Source organism: Seriola aureovittata, chromosome 13, assembly GCF_021018895.1.
Source record: "Seriola aureovittata isolate HTS-2021-v1 ecotype China chromosome 13, ASM2101889v1, whole genome shotgun sequence".
NCBI classification, from domain to species: domain Eukaryota; kingdom Metazoa; phylum Chordata; class Actinopteri; order Carangiformes; family Carangidae; genus Seriola; species Seriola aureovittata.
This window is the reverse complement of record NC_079376.1, coordinates 11,175,324-11,202,262: the sequence shown is the minus strand read 5'-3', so window position 1 is coordinate 11,202,262 and position 26,939 is coordinate 11,175,324. Positions and strand designations below refer to the sequence as shown.

Sequence of the window (26,939 nt, the reverse complement as noted above, 5' to 3'; positions counted from 1 at the left end):
ATCTGTTTTGCTAAATATGCAGCCTGTTTGTCTATTTCATGGTCAATTTCAGAATTTGACAGTTGCATCGGCTGTTTACTGCTGCACAGAGGCAACCATGTACACACAGCATCTTTCTAGGACGGAAGCTGAACCTCTGACCTGAACACATACACACCCATCAATGCAGACAGTCAGACTGACTCGCACATACACACACAAACACATGTGAGCACACACACTCTGTATGCTTGAGTACTCAGCCTACAAACTAAATCAACACACCATTTATTTTTCTTTCCGAAAGACTGTCTCTTTCTTACTTTCCCCAGACTTTTTATTTGCTAGGGGGCTGAGCTCTCAGACTGGGATTGATCCTGAGCTGCCGTCTTGAACCTGTGCCCCGAGGGCAGCTCAGTGCAAACACGCAGCTACCCCTCTCCACTTACTCCAATCATGGTTACACTCTCTGTTACACTATAACCACATATACGACCACACAACAGATGAATGCACCAAGTGCAGACCATCTGCATCTGGACTGTTTTAAACAAGAAGAAAGCTGATGAAGACCAATTTTAGGAAAACGGAAAAGTGTATCTCCTCCATTAAAACCGAGATTGTTTTAAAGAAAACACTCCAGACACTTGTTCACAGTCCAAGTGTAAACTCAAACAGTCACAATGGACTTGAGCAATAAACTTGTCTTTAGCCAAGGATTGTAAAAAATGACTAGTGTTTGTATAAGTATTGGGGGGGGGAGTCAATAAGCATAACAGCCATACTTGATATGACAGCAATTTCATCCAGCAAATTCCATTTGCTGAGTGCTTTTTCATGGACAGAGCACAAAAGAAATCCATTATTTTTTGCAAATGCAAAGACTCATTTGAACATTATACATAAATAATTCATAAAAAGAGAGTTGCTTTTACAGTGTTTTCACCTGAAGACAGACAGCTAACTAGCGAGAAAGCTCACTCAACCACCCACCCATCCTCCTCTCTTTGAAGTAAGAAAAAAGGGAGGAAAAGGGCATAATTTGTTTGATTCATTTATCGTAGCTTACTATGAATAAATGTCATTAAGAGTGGTTGCTGCACGGCAGTTGTGAAGTTATGGAATAGCTGGCAGCATAGTGGGAGCTGAAATAAAGCAACATGGTGATTAGAAGAATGCATCCATCCCACACACACTGTGCCAGTCAGGAGCCTAATGGCTCTGTAGAGGCTTTTGTGTTCAAACACACACACACACATATAGTACACACACAAATACATACACAATTACTCCCTGTGTTTTTCTGTGACTGCCCTGAGTTCCTATAGAGTATGTGATTGATAGGTTCTGTGGGACAGGTGGAGCATTCAAGTGAGCTAATCTACACTGCCTCCTACAGGAAAACAGCCCACATTGGACCTGTGAATGTGTGAGTACTGTCATCATCCCCTTCAGCTAAGTCGATAATGCTGACAATAAATGGTGTTTGCATAGCACATATCAACTTTTCATATTCAACTACCACATATTCTTGACAGCAGAGGTGGACTTAAGAAGAAGACTGCACAAAGACAACTGTATCTCAGAGTTGAATGTAATTCTAAATGAAAAAATTCTTGGGTGTTCTTTGACAAATATTTTCTTCATGGCCTGATTGATATTTTTCTTTGCAAGCTTTTAATTAGGTCCCAATAGCTTTGCATGTGCTCCTAAAGGTGATTTCGAGAACCTACCCACATCCCAATTCTGACATACAATCTTCCCTAATGGCAAATTTACTACTTTAGCCTTTTTATCAATACTGTGTGAAAACCATAAGCATTAGTCGATCATTACCAAATGGCAGCGCCCCTACCTTCCATGCAATGCGGTTGCCTTTGGTGTCATGCTCCAGTGCCATGGGAAACTCTCCCCGCTCATAGAATTTGCGAAAGTTGGTTGGTTTAGAAGGACGTTCCCGAAAAGCCCCTGCAGCCGGAGGACCCACCACCTGGTCAGGCACAAAAGAGAAAATTGGAGTGAGGAGAAAGGAGTAAAATAGAGAAATAAACAGAATGAGACATATACAACAAGTGAGAGTGTTGTCCTATGAAATCAGAATTGACTGTGTTTTCTCCTACAAGAATAGAATCACTCCCACTGCCTTTTCTTTAAAGTAATTCAGGGAGACACATGTGCCTGCTTCTCTGCTCCTCTAAGGAAGGCAAAACACAGATAGTGTGCGCTTGTGTGTGCATATGTGTGTGTGTGTGTTGGCCCTGTAGCCAGAGGCACTGCCAAAGGCATTGTTCGGATCATCTTTTTTCTGCCTCCATATTGGATATGTGCTATTACTGTGCCACTGAAAGCCAATGGGACTCCTATCACATCAGTCACAGTGTCTGCTGCTACTTCTGCGGGGGCCATTGGTGGTGGTACCCATACAACAGATGTAAGGAAATACAACACATTGGAGTGGAAAGGAGAGGGAGTGAAGATTTTAAGATTAGAAAAAAGAACTTGTCATTTTAACACTGTTTTCTGCAGGACAAATTGGTGTTACTATTCAATTTTACAAAAATGTTCATTTTAAATTAAATTAACATGTTGAAAGATAATACAGAGGCCCCAAAAGGACCAATTACCCAACAATACCTACAAAGAAACATTCATATTTCATTGACATAGTAGCCGAAACCTCTCAGTGAAGACCCAGTGGTGAGATTGTTCAAGTGGGAACCACTCATGTACTTGAGGAGTTTGGATTTATTTGATTGAAAACATTAGAGCTTTGCAAACAGCATGTTTTAGTGGACGAATGACAGAATGTTGGAGCCAATCTTTTCCCTGTCTGTGTCCCTTGTGTGCATCCTCCACCATCTGTGTCACGCTGCCACATGACTGGCAGATGTGTTGCTGTCATTAATCCTCAGATTACCACCCACTGAGAAACAGAATTTTGCCACAGCAGCCCACAGGCAGAGCAAAGTGGGAATGGGATGTGTTATCTTTGGCATGACTGCCTGACTGAGAGATTTTAAAGAGGTTTTAGTCTGTTACTATGATTCTACCCAACGGTAGTTTAGATTTTTATGTTACATCATCCACTAGTGTTGCCTGTTTGTTGCATAATTCAAAAACAAAATAGATATGGAAAAGCCTAGAACCACAAATGTAGCTCAGTAAATCCACCACCATGGAATGATGTAACATAGATCAAAGTTTAAGTTGCACGTGCAACATGGTGTAGCTGGTGCCAGCATAACTAGGCTCAAGAGAAACAAGAATAGAGGAGAAACTATTATGAGGTACCCTCCGCGAGTGTCTCTGAGCACTCACTGCATTTAAACAGCCCTAATGCACCGTGGGATCGCAGCGCAGTCATTTCAAATGAATTCGTTTGGAGCATTTGTTTACCATGCCAGGGAATTCTGAATAATATTATGCTGAATTAATAGGCACAGGTTTGTATACCTGCAGGAAAAAGACTACCCAAACAAAATGTCTGTGACTAACAATGCATGTAAAACACAAGAAAAGACACTTTGCTGTATTACCTACTGTACTAGCAGAAAATAAATCCTTCACAAGAAATAATACACATATTCCTGCTATCATCTTTTAAATTGCATCTTTTATTTTGAGTACAATTTTAGTTACAATGGCGTGTTTACTCATGAAGGATAACAAAAAATTGTTTCACCAGTTCTTTTGTATAACCCTGTAAATAGTGCACTTCTGAAAAAGAGATTGCTTTTAGTTTTCCTTGTATTAAGTTTGAATCAATTAGTCAATAATCGTTTGAATTGTTTTAACTTAGTATCATCATTAATAGTTACAGTCAGATTGGCTCATTAGATTGCTGTTTCTGTCACAAGTATACAGTAAGTTAAGACGAGTATGAAATGACTTTTGTTGTTTCATTTAGATGCAACATATATCACTATTATCTGTTTGTCTTCCCTCTTTTCTCTGTCTGTCTCTGTTCATTCCTTTCACTGCAGGAGTTGTTTTGCAGCCCTAGCAGAGGAAATAGGAAGCTGTAAAGCTTGCAAGATCAGTGCTGCTCCAGCCTGCAGGAGTGACAAAGCCCTCATATCCAGGTAGCTACGACGGCAGTTGAGCCACGCTGCACTGGGAGGCTAAAAATAGCTCAGACTGGGCAGTGGGGAGAGAATGAACCCAGACTGCACTGACTGGCTGAGCAGCTTTTATGGTCAGGAATGATGACGCTGCAGTCAATTCCATGGCCTGTGTTCATGGCTGAGGTGTTGAGAGCTTCACGGCTATTTCCCCATTTTCTCTCCAGTTATGATCACTTACACACCAACAGTCAGAAGCATGCATGCACAATGGCATATTTTCTTGTGGCTCTGCTCACCTTACAAAAAGCCAGACACAGAAGCCATTTCCTCCATCACTGATGTAAGCTGCTCTTCCAAGCAGCTTGAGGAGAACTGTAATAGTAACAGCATTGTGCGGAGATTATCACCAGCCGGTTTCCTGATGCCTTTCCATTGATCTCGCTGCTCCTGTTCTGCCATTCATGACATTTGGGTCTAAAGCTTTCGCATGCTGAGAGAAAAACCACTATCGCTGAATCCCAATAGCTATACCCACTATGCTAGTTTGTCTTAGTGCAGCTTAACAAAGACTAGAAGCCTTCTGAGAAACAACATGAACTTATGGACAGATCATGACAAGCATTTAATTTAAGAAGCACACAGTGTCCATGTTGTGAGCAACAATCTCTCTAAGTTCTTTCTTGTATGAACGGGCAGGGATTTGTGTTTATTCAATTTAGACTAGCCATGCTGAAAACAACAACTGCTGCTGATTCCGTTGTACTGTTAGCCAGCATGTGTCATCATTTCTAGCTCTACTCATTTGCCAAACACATTTGAATCATTGTATGATTCTCCTGTCTTGATCTGTTCTACCTGCATTTGTTGGTGTGAGTAGCCACAAAGGTGGTTCTACACAGCCCCATGCAGCCAAGCACACCCCTGTGTTATCAAAAATTCATCACTCTTCTAAAACACTGGCATAAACACTAACACAGACAGTGAAAAAGACAGACAAAAGGAACCTATAGACCTATACAAGCAGATAACATCCCGCTCCTCAGTGGAGGCCATAAAGTGAGCCTGTGAGGCGACAGACTACAGAACAGAGATAGAGGTGGTGTAAGGCAATAAAGGGAGGAAGTGTCTGTTTTGTGTGCCTCTGGTGTACACATCAGGGAGTCATAACAAGGCAGTACTGGTCAGATGAGCTCCAGGCTGTCATTTCTCTCCTTCGCCTTCACTCTGCCTCCAGATCTGTTTCCTCCCTAATGCTGTTGTCCACTCCAACTAGCTCCACCGTAAACCTGGCTGCTGTAAGACCCACAGAGGCAATAACACACAAACATGCATTCACGCACGTACACACTCGCTCACACAGTGCACATGCTGAGCTCCCCATGGGCGAGCCCCTGCAGAGGTGATTGAACACCGGCAGGGCCTCGTGCTCCTGTCATTTATAAAGGTGTCACCCTGAGAAACAGAGATGCTCCCTCTAACCTTATTAGTATGGCACTTCCATGGCTCTTCCGCTTGATGTTGACACACAGAGTGGGTGGGGTAGTCAAAAGGCACAAGCAAAAAACGGAAAGAAAGAAATTACGAGAGGCTGAGGTGGGATAAAGGTGGAGGATGTGATAGGCCAAGAGGGAGACAGGCACATGAGGAAGCTGGAAAGAAATGGAACAAGAAAGAACAGAGAGACAAAAAGAGAGGATATCAAGAGATGGAGGATGGGGGAGGGTGATGGAGGAATAGTGGATATGAGAGGAAGAGGGAGACAGGGAGACAAGAGGTGTGGCTCATCAATTCTGAGGGTGAGTTCGGCGTGGCGGGGCTGCTGCAGCATGTAGGTGATCCATCACTGTGCCTGGGCCTCCAGCTCCATCGCTCTCTCATCTCTCCATCTCTCTGCCCCCATACCACCACCCAAAAACACCTCTGAATACCTCTGATAGATATCTAGAGAAGGACTGCCAATTCATTGTCAACCCTGTGTTGCCATCGCTGCTGCACTTCCTAAAATGAGAACCTCATTAATCTCCCTCTTCATTTCTACCCATCTCCCATCACCCTTCTGCCTCTTGTCTGTGAGGGCAAAAATGAATTTTGTTGCATTGCATTTGTCGGGGAACAAGGGTGCCACTGCACATGGGAGCATTATATCACCTGTTTAGTGAGGCAGCAAAAGGGGAAGGCACCCTCTTGCTTGCTGGCTCTCTCTCCCTCTGCATTTCACTGCTGTTCTCGGTTGAGAGGTTATTGAAATCTAGCTCTGTACAGAAGGCCTCCTTTCCTGAGGGAGGGAGCAGGGTAGGTGAGTCACAGAGGATGGAATAGACAGGCTGAGGCTCTCCTGATAAGGTCAGCATGCACATTGCTGCCGCAGGCAACAAAATTAGCTCTCTATATTTACAGGGCATTTTCTGCCATAGCCCAACCGGCTGCCTGCCCGTTGCCCACCAGGGATACAGACTGGGCTAGAGATGTGTGCTTTATTCTCAAACTGCATTCAAATGAACAAGAAACAGACAACATTTTGGAGGTATTTAAGCTGTTAGGGAATGTCTGCTATATGGTCATGTCCAAACAATTATTCAACAGGATATTTTTGCCTACTCATTCCCTCTGTAGGGCAAAACACAGACTGGTGGGAGGCTGATTCCTTTCAGAAGAATAAATCTGCAATATTTGTGCAGCACTCCATTAATTTCTCATGACCAAACAGCAAGAAGTGCAATCAGTCTGCGAGTGAGTTTCATTAAGTGCAGAAATTAGCCCTGTTGTGAGAGACAAGGTCAGATGGGAGTAAAGAGCTCTCAGTGGATGAGAAAACCACAGACTGATGAAAACTGATGAAAGGTAAGTCTTTTGTTCAGAGCTCACAGGACCATAGAGGTGTGCTTTACAATTGTCACTATGTCAGAGGGTTTCGCATCAACTATATCATGCACATAAGCGCAAGGGCAAGGATGTTTGTAATGAAAAATGACGACACCACTAGGCAAAGACGACACTACACACCTCGTGTCACTACAAAGACATGGATGAAACAGGTGACAGCCACCTAGTATTGAACTGTGCGCAAGAGGGATAACTTTAAAGAAGAACTTAAAAAAGAGGCTTCAAGCGTTCAAGAGCACCCCACTGTTTTCTGTCTCCTCTAGTATAACCCCATCACTTAAAAGAACAGCATAGACACAGGTAGATGTTAACGGGATGTGAAAGAAAGAGTTTGAGGTAGAGGTGTGAGGGGAGGAGTGTAAGTGAAAGAGGCTCTGTGTGAGCGAGCAAAGGAGTGTGAGCAAGACAGAACGAGGGAGAGAGAGGGAGTGAGAATGCCCTAAGTATTTTCCATCTTCTCTGTGTGGCTCACTTATCAGCCAGGCAGCAGGGCAGCCTTGTGCTTACAGAGCCCTATTGGCTGATTCATATCACCAAACCACAGTTGAGATGATGGCATAGAGTGAATCAGCCTGCATGGCAAAGGCAGAATATATTAGCTCTTACTAATTGTTAAGTGCATGGGAGACCACATGCACTGAGGCCATAAGGCTAAACCTAAAAGAAACATGCACGTTGCTTGACTCACATGAGTCAGCACTAAAACCAAGCTGTACTTCAGTGTGCATCTTTACAAATAGAAATACAAAAGGGTATTTTTTTCATTTATTTGCTATATCACTGTTTAATTTAGCCAAGTTAATATTCAGTTTTCTGCAACCTTTAGCAACTGTGTGAGTCATGTGTATGATTGTGTCTGTGTTTAAGAGCGCAAAGCACAGCCTCTAGTCCTGGCTATTAAGAGAACAGGGCACACACTGATCCAATGGTTTGTCTTTACAGTCCCAATCAGTGACAACACCTGATGATATTAAAAGACTACGCTGGGCCATGAAATTAATGAGACACACAAGGAAAACCACATCTCTGACTTGCTGCAGTTGCAACTTCTGCTGCTGAGAAAGAAGAATTTAACTGTCCTCTCAATTTTATTCACCAAATAAGTAGCTTCTCATCAATAAACTTCCTCATAACTACGTTGACTTCACAGACTGAAAACCTCATCATAGAATATTAGTGTTCCTGAAACCAGTAAAAACACTTTGTAATAGTATCTTTATGCAGTATAGCATAGCTCATAATAGCAGGATGACTCACCAAAAAGTTGAAACCTAAGTTTGTTCTGCAGGTAGTAAGGAAACAATCAACTAAGAGGAGAAGGAGGCAGTCATAGAAATGAACAGCCAGAAAAGAAGCTGCTGAGATGGGCAAGCAGGGTAGAACCAGGTGAGATGATGAGTAGATAAAAAGTGAGACAGAGGCAACAAGGTGAGTGTGTCTGCCACCACACACGTTAGTGAGCTGTGGAAGGTTTGATTTGCCAGCAACAGGCCCAGAGTAGGAGGAATAGGAGAAGGAGACAGCCTGAGCAGCAGGAGGCCATCGATTTCACCGCAGAGCCACAAACAGACAACCACAGACAGACAGCAGCAGAGAGGAGGTCAGTCTTCAACCTCACCACACCAACCCACCCCACCGCCACACACATTCAAGTGTCACAGTTAGCCCAGCACTGACAGATCTCCTAGGAGTGGAGGGAGGCGTGGAGAGATAAGCAGACTGCATATGGCAAGGCATACAGGCTCTAACTGATATGGGAATATTGTTTAACAGTGAAGAACATTATCTAGGTGATTAGTATGTATTCCAAAATGATCCCCAGGCCTTGGTCTTATCACACACCCAGTGTGACTTTCTATTCCTGGAAATCAGTCTTGCTGCCTGTAAGGCCGTCTGTTTAAAATGATGCGAGAGCTTTGCTTACAGAGACACCATGCAGAGACCAAAGCCTGGCATGGTCTGAAATTTGACCTTTACATAAATTAAACAGGGGGATAGCACACTGAAGGCTATATCCCTGCGAGAAGATACCCAAGACTTACAGCCTGCCTAACTCACCTACATGCATCCAGTCACCTAAACACACACATACACTCTCTCTACTCCCTCTCTATTTCCTTCACTTATTTGAATGTAACAAAAATGCTTGTTAATTCAAAATTTGTTTACTCCACAGACTGAGAGGGGCGAGGGGCTCCCAGCAGAGGTTGTTACAGGAAACTGTGGATGATATATATGGAACAGAGGTCTAGTATTGAGACTTCCTGCGAGGATAATGCTCTGAATGATAGTCCACACTTCGGATTAGCCCGAGAGACAAAGAAGAAAAAAGCACTTTTGCTCGCCGGATGCCTTGAAATCAGGCAACTTCTCAGACGCCTCAAATCTCACACTGTGCTTGCTGCAGCAGCTCTCTCAAACAGGGAGACAACAAGTTCAGCTGAGCTACAGGGAGGCACTCGCACATAGACACACACATGCACACAAACAAATAAGTAAAAATGAAATAATACAAAGGCATGCCCAAAACACCTGTGCAAGCCACCCCTCTCTTCTGGGCTGATTTATTCAGAGAGCGGGATATGTATGAGAGTCGTACACATTCACTTCGGTTTTATCAATCCCTGCTCCTCTAATCCATTCATCTATCCATCCACCTATCCAATCACCCCTCTCACTTCTCCACCTTTTGCTCTGCATTGCAGGTTACAGTGAAACAGGTGGCTATTAGTATAGAGTCTTTATGTGCCACCTCCTCTATCCCACAACTCTGATGACAAACATAAATCAAAGTCAAGTCAAGTCAATTTTATTTAAATAGCACCAAATCATAACAGAAGTTATTTCAGTGTACTTTTCATATAGAGCATGTCTAGACCGTACTCTTTACAATATTCATGGCCACAGTGGCAAAGAAAAACTCCCTTTTAAGAGGAAGAAACCCCGAGCAGAACCTGGCTCTGGGTGGGTGGCCATCTGCCTCAATCAGGGGCTTGCTACAAAAGCAGCCAGGTAGTATACCTCGTCTCATTGTAAAACGCAGATGATATAGCTTACAGTTTGCAAACAGACCACACCAAAGTAAGATTAAAAAGTACATTACTGTTTATTATTTAGGCAAGAGTTAAATATGACCTCCCAAGTTCAGTCTGAGCAGCAAAGTCCCTTTCATCTTCAATCATAAACTGAACACTCATCTATTTAAGAAGTGTTCTACGTCACTCTCTCCCTCCTGAATCATATTCACTCTCAAATCTTTCGCCTCTACTCACTCTAATTTCCTCTCATAAAAAAGCTGCCTTTCTATGACTCTCCTTGGCTTGGATTTTTATGCTTTTTTGTGGCCCATCTCAAAGGAATGTTGTCAAGGTAATGTGATGATGACCCTTAGAATCCTCATTAAATCACTTGGTATCACAGCATCAACTAAATGTCTAAAATGTTAATGTAAAAATACAGCCAAGACAGTGCAGACAACCTCAAGAACATAGCAGAGCTTTCTTTTATCTATTTAAACTAAAGATCTTAGTCACAATCTCTTACATTAGCACTCACATCAGCATCCATGTCACAACCTTATTCAGACAGCCAGACAGACAGACCAAACAAAGTCAGTTAGATTCTACAACACTAAAAAGATGGGTGTCAGAGTGACAGATGGAAAGTTGAGCATCTGTCACTGTGGTGAACCATTTGGCTGAAATCAAAGGGAGATGAGGGCCTTCAAAGGACAGGCAAAGCAATGTCTGAGGCCAGACATGCTCTGGTGTGCTCCGCAGATAAGGGCCAAGAGGTTATATTGCTTTTCTTCTGTCTCTCCCTTTGTTCTTCTATGTCTTAAGGGAGTGGAAGGGAGACAGAGCAAAAAGTAGAGGAGAGAGAGAGAGGTAGAGAGAGACAGCTACTTGGGTGGGGTGGGGTGGGGTGGGGGGTGGGGGGTGAGTCATGAACAGGTTGCCTGTCTCCCTCTGCCACAGCTCGCTGTGTTGATCAAACACTCGTTAGTAGAATTTGCTTGGTGTTTCCGGACAGCAAGGGTAATGAGCAGAGGTGGCTAGAGCAGAGGGGTGCTCAGACTGTGATGTGGATCATTTCTGACAGTATCAGAGTACTTTTGCCTTCCAGCCTTTCCCCTTCCCTGCCTTCTCCAGCTTGCTGCAGCAGAGCCATTGCCTCCAGCGTACCTTCGACTGGGAGCACTTTGACTCAGCTGGATGCAAGGCATGAGCTAAACAGCAGAGTAATCCTCAGTGGAATTTTGAAGGGAATGTGCACACTACTTCAAATCTGAAAGGGTTTGCAGGTTTGCTTTCTTGGCACCAGGTGAAGAACACCACAACCCTGGAGCACCAACTATGAAGTTGGCTGCTGTATGTTCTGAAATCCATTCAGTGTGCAAGAGGGTGGCAACGGTGCACTTTTTGCTCTGACCTACCATCCCTCTTCTCTTTAGAGAGAATATTCCCCTAATAAGGAATTCTGACAGAAACATTTTTTGTGTTGCAACATGTTTGTTTTGTAACATTTATTACAGGGTTTCACTTGCTGTGTATCATTAATGCACGGTGGATTTTGTCATTGTCCTTGAGGGATTACAGACATACAGCCCATTTTGGTCTTTGTGCTGGTCAGCAAAATTCAAAAGGTCAGGCCAATGTTATTGCATTGACGGTGATGTTAAAAGATTTTCAAAGTGGGGGGCAGCAAAACAAAGGCCACCATTTGGCATTATTGGATTGGAACAACAGCGTTTGTCAGATACATTGATTTTTCTGCTACTGGTTCCCATTATGTTGATGTAGGCAGTATGTGAGCTGCCACGTATGACCCTGCAGTGAAGTGTATAACACATGCCTAGCACCGGCAGATTAGAACACTTAGAAGGGCCCATTCTCCTCTAGCAAGGACAAGTGAGTGTGATGGGTGATAATGATGGAGGATGGCTGAATAAATGGCTAATGTCCTGTCAGTTAAAGTAGTAGTAATACTGTGCCCAATTGGTTGCCAAAAACATATAAAATGCTTTCATGAGGGTGTAAGTTATCTTTTTCACTCCTGATAATTTTGTATTGTTTTTGTTTTTTTTTAGGGAAGGGGGTCATTTTTGCGTTTATTTGAAAGCAGCATTAGAGATAGAGACAGAAAATTGTGGGTTGAGAGATGGGTATGACATGCAACAATGTTTACTTTGGCCATGAGTTGAAGGATGTTATGGTGTTATGTGGTGTGCACCTTAACCATTGCGCTACTGGGCACCCCCAGCATGGCTATTTTAAGGAAACTTTTTTTTTTGTTGTTTTTAAATCTATCATGTTTAATCATAATAATACGATTTTAAAATGCACAAGTTACAGTAATTATATCAATATAATACACATGAAAATTAATTGTCAAATAAGCATTTTTAACCATGTTTCCATGTGTGAAACAGTCTTGCTTGAAAATAAAGTTAAACTAAAAAGGGGAAATTAAATCAACTGATTTGTGTTGCATAAAGTTATTACATTGCATTCTTACTGTCACCAAGCCTTTACATTAGCTGCCAACATGTTAGGTAAATTGATTATTATGGTAATTCCTTATCATTTACAGGGAACGTGGTGTGTAATAGAAAAAAATAAACCCTGTGTGTGTGTGTGTGTGTGTGTGTGGTCCAGGTATTACTAATGTTGTGGGGACTTAAGTCTGTTTACACAGTCACATTTTGGGGACTTGTCTTACTTATGGGGACAAAAAGCAAGTCCCCATAATGTAAATCATTAAATTTTAAGGTGAAGACATGTTTTAAGTTTAGGGTAAGATTGGGGTTAGGCAAGTAGTAGCTATGGTTAAGGTTAGAGTAAATCTCTGAAGTCATGGAGACAGGTCTCTCTCTGTGTGTGTGTGTGTGTGTGTGTGTGTGTGTGTGTGTGTGTGTGTGTGTGTGCAACATCAAAGTACGTCCTCATATTCATCTTTGCTTTCAATACAAGCAAAATCAAGTAGGCTACATAATTCAGCCGACGCCGCTGCATTCTTGCTTTTGATACAGGAAGGACACTGCTCATAGAAGAGGCATAGGTCTAAATGTCCTCTACATTGGTTATCACATGACATAGGGCTAATTAACTCCAGAGCGGAAAATAGAGGCCCTGTAAGGAGCAATAAACATTCTCCATTAAAAGCTATCTAATTAGAATGCAAGCTACAAGGGCTTGAAGGAGAACATAACAAACAGAGAGGCCAGTGTAATTGTCAACCAAGCTCTGAGGAAAGCAAACATAATAGACATAATCAGCCGAGCACTTCCTATAAGGTCATGATAGAATGCCATGGAAGTACTTCTCCATATCTGAGTGAAGTTTCCAGATGGTGTTTTCCTCAACTGCAGAAAAGGTCACAGACATTTCAGCAGTCTTGCACTTCAGATAGCATGCCATCAATTCTAACCTAATCTATCTGCTGATACCTGGTGAGAAGAGCATGAAGCTCAGAAACTGCTTCTTTAAGTTCTGCCAAATTCATCCTTAGTTGTAATATAGCTTTTTAATGTGATGCAAACATCAAATTTCGCTTTCTACTGGATCAAAGCAACATCTCAAAAGTAATAGCATTTCACAGACAGGCTTTACCTCCCTTTTATGGTCACTTTTAATTAATAACATTTCATGGATAAAAAACATCTTTAAACAATGTTGAAAATGTGCTTCCATCTAGGTCAGTCTTATTTTTCCACTGCTTTTAAGGTAAGAAGCAAGGCAGGCAAAGTCAACAAAGTCAAAAGTTATGGGGAAACTGTAAGATTTCCAAGTCAGCTACTGCTCCGTCCACTCAAGGCCTTTAGGCTCCGTGGTTGATCGATAGTAATGGAAACGCCAGCAGGCCTCCAGAGCCCATTGCCAATTTAACCTGTTTTACCATGACTCAATTCTTCCCTCTTCTTCAAAAAACCCAGCTGCTTACCGGGATGGACTACAGGCTTCTGGTGCTGATAAGATGAGTGTGCAGGAGCAGAAGGAAGGAAAGAGGGATGCAGAAAAATTGTTTTAGTGTTTGCGAGGGTGCATGTGCCCACAAGCACCACTGGTTTAGAAAACACCTCCATGAGACAGTTCAAGTGAGGCAGGCAAGCAGACAGGTGAGGGAAACTACAGCATAGCATCCAACCGCAGAAATTTGCTCAATTTGCTATTACTTGCATAGGCATGCTTCATACAACACAGAAACAAAACACCCAAGCCGGCTTCATGGCCAATTTATGTATCACGCTGGGAACATTATGAGTTCTTGTTTCAGGTAAATGTGTTTGGAGTGATGAGGAAGAATGATTTTGAGTGCGAGTGAAAATAATAAATAGACAGATTCATCTCCATAAAAGCTTTCAAGGATTCAATCGTGGTCAATAACTGCCTGCTATCCATATAACTGACAATGAGCTTATTTTTTATCTAAAACTTGTAGCCTTTTTTATCTGTGATTCTGTTCTGTTTCTGATGTTTTCTCCACTATATGGTGTTTCAATTGCTAGAAAAGGGATTTAATCATTTTAAATCAAGCTTTAAGTGATATACATCAGGCTATTAGACAAACTGTTAAATCTGGATTAATTCTAAACCAAATTAAATTTAAGACAGCATTTTAACTAAGTTTAGATTGCAATTTAAAGTAAGATTAAATTTAATCAGGTTGCAGTGAAATTCAAGACTCATTTAAACCCTAATCAAGGATCAATTCTAAACTGTCACTTGTTTAATTTGTTCAGATGGCTTTGTTTATTAAGATGACACACAGGGGTTAGAGCCTCAAAGGCAAATAGCTGAGATGTAAATCAACATCTCTGGCACAATCTTAACAAACTGCCTCTAAACTACCAACCAAAGCAGATCTACTATTGTACAATACAATTAAACCAAAGTTCATCTACTACTGTTACCTCTTATCATTTTGTTGTTTTTTCTTTATTGATTTGGTTTTATTGTTTAAGTGTAAAATGTTTTCATCTTCAGGGACCTGCTGGCTGAATAAAGGTTCTGCAGAGAAAGAAAAAGAGAGAGAGGGAGAGAGCAAGAGAGAGGCAGATAAAGACAGAGACGCAAGAAGCATAGGGGGCCAAGACATCTGCTCAGGTATATAATGATGATGCTTTGGGGGAAGAAAAGAATAAGATATGGAGGTCACGATTGCTAGCATGGAGTCTCCATCTGTCCCCCGGGGTTAGTAAGGTGAGCCAAGGATGACGGTGGGCCCTGGAGAAAGGGGTTGGTGGGTTGTGGGGAGGGTTGTAGAAAACTTGGGGACACTGTTTGCCAGCTCAATTTTTATCCTAGAGGCCAAGCAAACAGTAAATGCAGTGTGCATGTTATGAAAGCAGTCTATCGGTTCAACAATCTGCAGACCCTCACCACAAGAAAGTTGAGGTTGGGATCAGGTGTAGTTTGTATTGATTTGCCCTATGAGGTGAACCGTGCAATACGGTGTCTTAAAGAGGATCATGTCCATGTTTTTGGGTGTGTGTTGTGATGTACAGTGTATGTAGTGTGGGACACAGCAATGTAGAGACATTTAGGACTTTCATCATTTCGTTCTGTCTTCTCATGAAAGAGCATTTCCTGAAGAAAGGGAATTAATGAAACTTAAGACCTTGAAAATATTTTCAGATACAGTCTTTAAAATGTTAAAGCATAGAAGAGGTATGCAAAAAGAGGAAACATTACAGGATGTGTTACAGCAACATCCAACAAATTACAGACCACAAAAATCAATTACAGGGCATGATGAGAATCTATGTTCACATATTACACATCTTCAGGAGTCTATAAATCAATTGTACCCTATCTACGTGATGGATCCCAAGTGAGCTCAATAGTCATTGACAAAATGTTTTTACTTACGTAGGTGTTTAAACAGAGAGTGTGTTGTGCCACAGACAGCTGTTTCCAGCTTGTCAACCCAGAAAAATTGTGCACAAATCAGATTTTTCTAGGAGGAATAACTAAAAACTGCATAGCTAACTATGATAACTACCTTGATTATCAGGCTAGGAATAAGCTAAATACTCTACCTATAAGAAGGGCACTCAGAGAGCGCGGACCTCTGCCAAGGCCAAAGTCAACAAACAACGTACACCAGACTTCAGAGAAAAAAAAAAGTCAAATTCATAATAAATGATACAGATCTGCCCCAAAACTTTATGGGTTTGGTGCACATCGGTTCACTACTATTTGAAATTACTTTTAAATATGCAGTAGTTTTTTAAGTATTTTAATTTGTTGGGTATTTAATTTGCTGGATTAGCCAAACATACACCATGATAGACATTCTTATCCATATTGCTCATTCCTAACTCATAACACATGAAAAGCCATATCTTTTTTCCTTTATCTGTGTCAGCTTCAACGTTCACATGTACAGTAAGTGGGTTCATGTCCATTCATGTCACAGAGCACAGTACAGGTGTTTGCACTCTCTCCCCAAAGCCCTGTAATTTTTGTCACCTAGCTGGAATAAGCCTCTGACACATAAAATAACGGCTTTGTTCCCCTCTCTGTCTGAAACACAAGGTGACGACCTCCCACCAGAATATTAAGTACATCTCTTTTTTTTCTCTTTAAATGCTTGGGAATGAATCACTAGAAAAAAGGGGGTGGGGGTGAGATTCAGGGGCCTGCGCTATTGATTCAATTTCTATGACCACAAATACTTTAAAGCATAATAAGCCTATGCTTCAAGTCCCCATACCCTTTCAAGGCTTGAAATGGCCTTGTCGTTACCTACAAATCACAGCTCTCCGCAAAGCTGCCCTCTCTGGAGCGATATGTCAGTGATCACAGGGGAGGAGGAAAAACAGAAGGCAACAGACACAAGCAAGCCTCTGAAAAATGTAATGGTTTTTGTTGAGGATTGAGCCAGTGGTATAGCAATGGGGGAGTATCATTCATGTTCAAGACGTAGCAGATCCTCTGGGGAGATGGTGAATATTAAAGGGCTTTGCAGGAGCCTTCTCGTGAAGGCTCTTGACAGGGGATTTGTTTATGACCTTCAAAAAAGGAGGAGGAAGTCAATGATAGCTTGACTGCCTCTTTTGCATCTCAAGGCAGTCCCTGCCACAGAAAAAAAGAGAGCTGCAGTTCCAATTTCAAGTATTTACTGTTGTCATCAGAACTGTGCAGCTCTTCCACTTCTATTTATCACATAGAGCCACTTCTTTAAAGTGCAGTATGAACGAAACAAGGCAATAGCTGTCTGCAAAAAACTTAGTGGCTCAGAGAGGAAGACCTAGTTAAATTGTTTGTATCAAAGTACCGAAGACTGGACAGTCAACATTTTAGAAGTAGAGAAGATATAGAAGTGAGAGCCACGGACTTGCTGACAGAAAATATTAAACTGGCACTTTCCTCAAATTCATTTATTAAATTATTGCTGACCATGGATGCATCAACTTCTGATTCAGTGCTCTCATTTGTCATTTCAAAACCAAACACAAAAATCCTGAATAAAAAGAAGATTTTACCATATGCCTGACAAAAACAGAAAATGACATGTTGCTAAGTATTCATGTAGACCTGGTTTGGAAATACTGAAAAATAAAAATGTCTTATATTGAAAGCCACCTGTCTTCACCTTTACAGACAGAAGTTATAATGAAGAGCTTGGTGTTGTCTCTAAAAAATAGGTTGGGGATAATTGCCAGAGAGATCAGGCAAGTGAAAGTAAAAGAATGCCTCTATCTGTCAATTTAAGAAATATGACTGTCTGGGACATGCTTTGTTGCTCACCAGCCACAACTGCGTCTGTGTAAAGTGCCAAGTAAGAATTAAAAACAAGAAGAGCTAATATGTGAGGCATCACATATTGTGTTCCTTATACGTATATGATTCTGCCGACTGCAAAACCAGAGAGAAGCACAACAGAACTCTCCTCCTCACATGAACTGAAGACAGCAGTCTTTTTGATGACAAAAGGTGGAAAACTTCAACTGAAATTGCTAGTGAATAACTGCTCAGCCTGAAATAAGGCTGACAACTTTCATAACTTATTCATGCACAATGAGCTGAACTAGTGCAAGACAATATCAACAGTAGAGAAAGACTATAATTAACACAGAAACCTGTGTTTAAAAAAAAAAGTGGAATGGCACATTTTACTTGTACATAACCTCACACAAGGCAATTATAAGCTTTGATTTATGCATGCCAAATAGAAGATGCTTTTGTAAATCCACTCATGGGAGGCTTGTTTTCTTCAGTCGCTTACAATCTATCATCATAGTTGCTATGGCCCACCATGTCTGCCAGAACACAGTGGGAGGCTACATGTGCAACTTTCAGTGGCCTTTGGTGGCAAACAAAATCAGCAAATTCACACATCATCCCATTTTTATGAGATCATGTGTACACCCACTAATCATGTAAAGTTAGTCCATTCCTCAATTCTGCAAATACACAAAAATATGGTCCACCGTAACAACAAAGTTGTAACTCAGACAAGAGACAGACAAGAGTGTACAGATGACCTAACCCAGATAAAACTAGTCCAGATTTCTAATAATCTATTATTTTGGCCATACAAAAGCTAGTTTTTTTGACTAATCCATACAGTTCAATAAAGACTAACATCCTCTGCTATACAAACCTATTACACTTTCCTGATCCATCTTCATTTGCAGTAAATGAGAGAGAGGCGGACCTGACTTGACTGTCTTTGGAAATGAGTCTACTCTTTCAACACAGTTTAACAGAGACTGTCCTCCTGTAAAAAAACTACACTACAGGTCATCTGTGCAAGCAGTTCATTACACACATAGTCACAGTTTATTGTTACGCGACCTCTAGCGGCTGTGGTAACTATGATGGGAGCAAAGTTGGAATTTAGGTGAAATGGTATATGGAGCATCAAAGTCTGCATTAGGAGGAGGAGGTTGGGGTGGGTGGTGTTTGTTTCCTGAGTGAAACTGGTATCAATGTTTATCATTTATCCATGACTGTTCTACAACCTTATAACATTATAACCATAACAAAAAAGGTCATCTAACCTTATAGAAGTACTTATTTTAATCCAACTCACAGTGTTTTCCTACACCTAACTAAGTAGTTATTGTCCCTGAACCTAACCAAACCATGACTGTTCCACAGCAGTACAGCCATTGTTGGTGAACTCCTACCGTAAAGATGAAGTTCTGGTACACCTGCTGCTGATTTGCTCCTGAGTCATATCAAAAGGTAGGGACAAATGACCTATATGGTCATTAAGGTTGGAGAACTTGTTGGTTTAACTACACTGAAGGTCCAACATCCAAGTAATCAAGGTCCAGGAAAGTTCTATTTGTTTGTCCCACAGTAAGACAAGGGACACCAGTACAAAAGTAAGTGCACAAAAGTTTCTTCAGAATACATAAAAGCTTTGGTGGCTAGGCAAACAAATACAAATCTGTAAGCTTGTAAAATAGATAAATACTCTAAACATGTGCTGCAAACAATGCCAACCACCCCACAAGCATGCTAGTCAATAAAACATTCCCCTTTCATGTTAATGTGTCATTTGCATTTTTCTTAGCATAGGGCCGCAGATTTTCATAGTGTCTAATCATTGTGTTATAGCTTTGGAATGGGTTCTAACAGTGTAATTTTGGCCCATAAAAGTTATTGGATAATTTCAGAGTTCCCAAACCCCCACACTTGTGTGAAATCCACCCAAGCTTGTCTCAGTGAAAGAGTTACCCACACACACACACACACACACACACACACACACACACACACACACACACACACACACACACAATACAGGGCCAGCAAAAGGATGGTTGGAGGGAATATGTTCAGGCATACTGTTTTTCTTTTTCCACTGCTACCCCACCTCTCTTGACTATTTTTCTGTATAGAAAGAGCAGAAAGATCTGCTCAATAACAACAAAGAAACGAAAAACGGAAAAGATGACGGTATGAGGATAATTTAAGTCGGCACGTAAGAGGCTGCCCCCTCCCTCCTTCCTTCCTTATCCATCAGTTGTAAACGTCACCTAGATAGTTGATCGCAGCATGTGGGAGTCAAGACTGTCAGTGATTATGTACCACACAAAGCACAACTCAACCTCACTCTGTACATCCGACACTAAAAAACAATTTTTGCCCGAGACAGATATTTTTAACAGTGAAAAACACGGTCAGTGAATGAAATCAAAACTCTGTGCAAAGTTAGATAGCCAGAGCTCCCTGGCAGAAATGATGCAGTCCGCTGTGATAACCTGGATTACCTTATGCTGAATAAGCATCCTCCCCAAAACAACAACACAGTACATTTCGTCACAAACTCCCCATTAACAAATGATAAACAGTGAATAGGTTGTTGTACGGTGCTAGGTAAAATTAACGTTAACGGAACGCCAGCTAACGTTAACAAGGTCAAATGACTTTACTCACCACGGAGTTCTTCATAGTGGCCTTCACGGTGAAGCCTTGTGTTTTTAGCTCCGTCTTGTTCTTCAACATATCTACAGGTCTAGTCTTCTCAAATGATGTAGCGAGTCCAAAACGAAAATGAAAAGCAACGTTGCTAACTAATTAGTATTTGTGTGGCTCTCAAAACGTGTCGACCGTTGTTTTTTGTAGTGGTTGCTATGCAACTGCAGAGACGCTTTGGTCTGGTTGCCACGGAGACGTGTGTTTCTCCTTGTTACCACAGAAAAGCCAGGGCACTGCTGAAAATATGCAGAGCCAAGTGTCGTGGCTAATCAGGAGAGGATGCCTGGGTGTTCACAATAAGCATTAAGTAGGTTGTAGTTTTTATTTCATTTGCCCTTATTAAAAAGTCATACATCAAATTATTGTAAAGATAGTAATATTACATATTACTTTCATTTTTTTATTTTCTTTTGGCTTTTTTTTTTACTTTTCCAGAGGGGTTTAGATGCCTCTAATGATTTATTATATCTTAATCCTGCTACCTAATCTTCTTAATTATCATGAGATCAGAGTAGTTTATAGGCTAGGCTATATGGTCTTTGTTTGCAAAGGTGAGCAGCTATAATGAAGGTCCAATAGCAGGCCATAAGAATTGAACTGCACCTTACTCTTTTGTTCAATGACAGTAATGGGTGAAATTGGTGCTCCCTTTACTTCTGCCAACTGGAAGTAAAGAGTTAGACTAATGGCCTACAAGCAGTGAAAAGATGACCTAATTCACACTGGATGACCTGTCTTTTTGTCTGCTCCTGCCAAAGCTATAGGCCACCACACTTTCATCTGAGACACAGCAAATCGATCACACTCTCCGCTCATCATTATACGCATGCAGCGAATCCTTATCCACAAGTAAATACTTAATGATGCTCTTTGTCTGGCAGGTAGACCAAGGCCTTGACTCTCAATAAGCTGGTTAGAGAGCAGCCTGAGCACTGAATCATTCCAATTTAGGAATGTGGCACTTTTAATCTTCCAATATCGTTTTTGCCTCTGGAGACTTTCTTGGGTGAACTGGTGCAACTGTTATTAATCTTCAGTGCACAGGCAATTTCTCTAAAAGCCCCTATTTGTTTTTTATGGCTCCATTGAGAGAGGAGGGTGTAGCAGCAAGGAGGGAGACTGTAAACAAGGTATGCAGGGAAGGCAAGTTATGTCCCCGTCAGCATTCACTGCTGGTCTCTCTCTCTCTCTCTCCCCCTCTCTCTGCTTCCCCTTAGAGGATTAAAAAGAGGAAGAGGGGAGTTTTCAGAAAGCAAACTGAGCAAACTGGAGCGTCAGCATGAATTCAGCTGGACTGAGAAATGATTGTTCAAACAGCACTGCACTACCTCACTCCTGTGAGTGTGCGGCAAGGAAGGGAGCTGATCTTTGTGAAGTGTGGAAACGAGCCTTGCAAAAATGATTTGTGAAATATGAAATGTTGTTGTTTTTTTGGTTGGACAGTCTGTTAGATTCTGTGTGTTTATGTATGAACATATGTGTAAGTGTGTATATCGGTCACCGCATGGGTCAAATTAATATCTCAGTTTCTTACAGCCATTTCAAGGACACACACATAGCGTCCAAATTGACTTACACAGTGAAGGTTCATTTGCATTTTCCACCACTAATGATGTATCATGTATAACGAGGTGGTTCGGCAGGTATGGAAAGAATGAAGGGGGAAATATAAGCAACAGGATCGAAAGGGGGCCAAAATGTCCAATGCTTTGATGAATGCGTCTCTTTTTTTTTTTTCTACATCTACACTGCGTCTTCATCATCATGGTGTCCCTGGTTTGATCTCCAGCTCATTTTCTGGGCCACCTTCAAACTTGGCAACCATTGTCCACTGTGAGGGAAAACAGCAATTATGATATCATTAGAGCAGAAACCGGTACCTACAAAGCAGAGGACCCAGAGGGGACTAGCAGAAGAATCTCAGCAGGAAAAGGATAGCAGAGACTTTGCTGCAGAGTCAGTTGCCCCCCAATTACCATGAAACAAGACAAACAGCCATTAGAGTAGGCCATTAGGCTGTAGGGAGAGCAGCCAGGGGCTTGTTGGGTTTAACTGTTCATCAGGTTGTGAAAGTCACACAAAGTGTGCAAGGAAAAATATTATCAATTGCAAAAGCAAATCAGGATCGTTGTATGTGTGGTTTTCCAACTATGTTACATATTTTCTTAATATTAATTCCAACAATATAAAGTCTATGTTTCCTAGTGAAAAATGTAATTTACCTCGAGGAGTTATACCCTTAGAAATCATAAAGTTCAATTAAGTCCCAATAACATCAACAGATAATTTAGTCTTCCCAACAGGATATTTTATCAATTTCTTAAGGGCCTGAATATGTCACAAGTGTTACAGTCTATCACTTTTGCTTGAGAAACAATATATTGTCAAACAATACATTTAGTGGCACCTGATCAAAAACAAAAGGAATCTGGTGCTCAATAAAAGTTTAAACCAAACACAAAGGGGTGTGAGTCCTCAAACAGAAATGAAAAACAAAAACATTTCATGTGTGTTAATAATTAAAAGTCAGTTTAATATATTAGAGATTCAAACATAAACAATGTTTCACAACCAAACTTGCAACTGGGGTCTGTTCTTGGCAAGTTTGTGCTTCACAATGAAAGTGAGATTGGGAAAATTGGACAGGGGGGGCATGGGAGAGCATTAAGTCCCAACCTGGGGGTCATGGGAGAAATCTCTGTACTTCATAAACCCAAAAGATAGGTAACAAATCAACTAGAGGATAATATCAATAGATGCAGTTCAAGTCAATGTAACACAATTTTAATTTTGCAAATCATGCTTTTGCATCCTTTTACTGAAACAGTATCTTAGTACAACTTCAGGTATTTAATGTCATTGTGGCTTTGACCAGTGGAGGTGCATGCACAGATCCTCTCCATAATCAGCAAAACCCTTTTTATGTATGTTTGGATAGTGATAGAAATTCTTTGGCAGAACAGTAGCACAGTGGTCGTCACATGGCCACAACAGCTTAAGTTTGAAGCCAGGTGTCTCTGTTTGGAGTTTGCATGTGCGCCAAGTGTGCAAATGCGTTACCTGATTCGTCTCAATATGCAGGGCCACTCTGTTTGCTCGCCTTCTGCCCAGTGCATCCTGGAATAAGCTCTAGCCGTTGACCCTGAACTGGAAAAAGTGAAAATATGAAATACAATTGAATGAATAAATAAGCCACTGTCTGAATAAATATTACCTTTTTAATCACTTAAAGGTACCCTGTGGAGTGTCTGACCACTAGTGGTGATGCAGAGGAATGTTTTGATGAGGTAATGTGTTGTTAAAAAAAAAAAAAAAAAAAAAAATTTTAATAATTTGGCAAGAGGCTTCACAAAAAAGTTTTGTTGGGTTTAAGGGATACACAAAATGCATTTTGGTGAGAAATGTAAAATGTAAAAAGAACCATGTTTCTTCAAAATGAAAAATCCACAGGGTACCTTGAAGTAATCCACACTCAACCTGGACTGTATTTGTGTAATACAAAACTGTCATTGCGCCTGGGTAGGCGGCGCACTGCTTTTGGAGACTGTGAGAGAAGCAGATTTGACTGAATATGACTGGTTCTAGTGCCATGCTTACTGATGAAAAATATTCTTCAACTTAGCACTTACAGCAATAGCTGCAGAAGCACGTCTGGCTATGTAATTATCAGAATTTGTTATACGTACAAAAAAGTCTCATAGTACAATAAATACATCAATAACATCCTTTAATGGCAAATCAGTTGAACATAAAGCTTGGACAAAACAGAATTGGATTATTGTTGAAATGCTCCTTTAGTACTAATCTCTGTCATCAAATACTGTCATAAAACTGCAAATGTCAGATTTACCCCAAACACAGCACTACTAGCTTTATGTTTTTTTTCCCAAACAATAGCAGTTCGGATATCCAGACATTAGTCTGCTATCCCCAGAGCCCTGATAAATCCAAAGGCATAGATCCCTTCAAACGGCGGGGCAGTCGACGGGAATACTTGATATGGGCACAGAGTTGCAAGGCCTCACTCACAAAGCCACAGCGTATTGATCTTCATGCATTATAGAAGCAGCTTTGAGGCCAGCTGATATTGGAAGGCATAGCTTGCACTCCCTCAGAGCATACGCTCTAACATGCCCACTGGACCATAGCAGCAATAATCAGACACAGGCCCGATGATAAACATATGGATAATACATCTATTATACCATCATCGCACTCTGGTTGATAATTGTTTACATGATTATGTTTGTTACAGATAATACAGTTTTATTTGTCCTCTCTCTAAATTCATGAACGCTGTGTCTCTTTGATACTGTCAAAGGCTGACAGACTTTAATCTTAAATAAATAGATTACAGGCCATTGTGTCACTGTGGACTGTCAGGCTTTTTCAGTCTGAATCATCAAAGTAAATCCATTGAATGTTGCATGCCTCACAGTATGACCTCACTGGTGATGCTTTCAGCAGCCTTGGCAACACCTAACCCTCCAGAGAATTGAGCTCTCCTGTCACCCACAGGTCAGTGTCACGTGAACCTGAATGTGTGAACAGTGACACCAGTGATCCCACTGTGGTATACACAAAGAGTGGCTACTTCTGCACTTCTGACTCCACTGTGGACAAAGTGTTGAAGATGGTGGTGATCAGGGAGAAAAGAGAGAAGGTGAGTGTAGGGATACTGGCGCCATAAAATTGCAGTATCTGCTTTGGAGGGGCCAAAAGCACAGTTTTGGTGGCCAAAACCACCAACCACAACAAAGGGGAGAGAGAGCATTTTGTGAAAACACTAAAATACTGTACCCTATAATTGACATGTGATGCAACTTTGAGGAACATGGCTGGTTTGCTTGCTAATAATGCTAAGAAGCTCATTTTCTATCACATCCAACTCACTCTGTGTTGTATTATTGTGTTTACAATATACACAGCCAACCGAGTCTCTGAAAAATTACATTCATGTTCAACTAATTTACATCAGCAAATACATAGGGAATTTAATGCAGTGGAATCCAGGCAGACATAATGCTTCTTCAAAAGCATATTTGGCAAGTTTAATTAACTTACTGAAATATTTTTCTTTCTCTGTTGTCAGATGCCGCTGCTGTAGCTCAGGTAGCCTAGAGCAAATTGGGCATTAATCATGACCTTGAGCAAATAAATGTTATGTAATGACTGCACAATTATAAAACGGTTAAAATCAAGTCATTTTCAGAGAGATGACAAGTACAATCACATAAAACACAAACCAATGTGACCAGTCATGTCTTCACGATGATTATCAAAACCTAATTAAAAGTGGTGGGGCTTAAGACGACTTTTAAAGATAACTGTGAAGGGGGAAGATCATTAATATTGATGGGAAACTGTTCTATAGGTGAGGGACAATAATGCAAATGGTGTTTTGACTGGGAGCGTGGAATGAAGGGCAGTGACTGCAGGATCTCAGGGGTCTGGAGGTGGAATGGGGAATGAGGAGACTGGAGAAATATCCTGGTGCCAAACAGAAAGATATGCCATTCCCTTCATTATGTGACTGACTGTTATGACTCACAAAGTAATCACACAGACACTTGGAGGCGACATAGCCAAATATGCCTTAGCACGCCGTGACTTCAATCCACCATTTTGTTTTTAACCAACTGCCAGTAAACTAAAAAAGAAGAAGACATTTCAGTGTTGACAGAAAACTTTGAGATAAGGATCTAAAAAATGTTCCACCCATAAATTAAATTTTAAAATCCACCCACATTATTCTTAGTCTAAGTGTAATGTACAGTGTGTGAATGTCAATGTCTTACATCCATATTCTTTATCAACCTATTCAAATGCATTTGCCTCTCATTCACACACACAAAGACAAACACAAACAGAACATCCCTGCAGCGACAAACTGAGTATGGCAGGGCAAATGCAATTCGCTTTCATTTGAGAAAAAAACAGCATGCCTCTCATTCACCTGACTGATGCGTCTCTGCGCTGTGTATAAAATATTCAAATAGAGAGAGACAGGCATTTATAAAGCCGATATATTTCAAAGCAGATTCCCCTAAGTAAAGATGATACTATGGGATCCTATCACATATGGGCAGATGGAGGTAGGGAAAGGGGGGACAAGAGGAGTGTTTTTTTCCCCGAGAACTGAAAAGTCATCTCTGCTCACATCACATCTGCCTCTCTTTTCCTGGAGCAGGAGGCTGAAAGCCTGCCTCTCCGGTGTTCCTGACATCTTGGCTCTGTTAATTGCAATGTTTGCCGGCCGTATTGGTATTCACATTAGGCCCTGGGAACAGATGGCGTTTATCTTTAAATATTATTAACACTTCCCAGCATTCTAAGATCCTGGGTGGGGAGGGGGGTTTTTGAGGACGAGCAGACATGCAGGTGAAATTACCACAATTTCCATAACAGCATCAAAGGAAGAAAATACAAATTGGGATGATTTTCTAACTGTCGCAATTTGTGTGTGTGTGTGTGTGTGTGTGTGTGTGTGTTTTTCCCCTATTACCACCCTTTTTTACGTTTCATCTTCACATTCTGATTCACATCATGTTTTCTGTTGTTCTGTTTATTATGT

The 26,939-nt window shown here is 41.2% G+C and overlaps 1 protein-coding gene across 7 annotated transcripts in view; it reads right to left on the bottom strand.

Annotated features, from left to right (window-relative positions):
• pacrg (PARK2 co-regulated) overlaps nt 1-26,939 on the bottom strand; it is a 187,357-nt gene that overhangs the window by 103,666 nt on the left and 56,752 nt on the right. For 3 of the 7 annotated variants that reach the window (XM_056393305.1, XM_056393303.1, XM_056393304.1), the window contains 2 exons: nt 23,426-23,512; nt 1,835-1,969 (listed from right to left, as the gene is read on the bottom strand). In XM_056393305.1, coding sequence (XP_056249280.1) covers nt 1,835-1,879 — 45 coding nt within the window. In that variant the 5' untranslated portion in view covers nt 1,880-1,969; nt 23,426-23,512. Of the gene's footprint in view, nt 1-1,834; nt 1,970-20,323; nt 21,392-23,425; nt 23,513-25,429; nt 25,449-26,939 lie in introns of those variants that run through there. The other 4 variants (XM_056393302.1, XM_056393307.1, XM_056393306.1 and 1 more) reach the window with 3 other exon arrangements.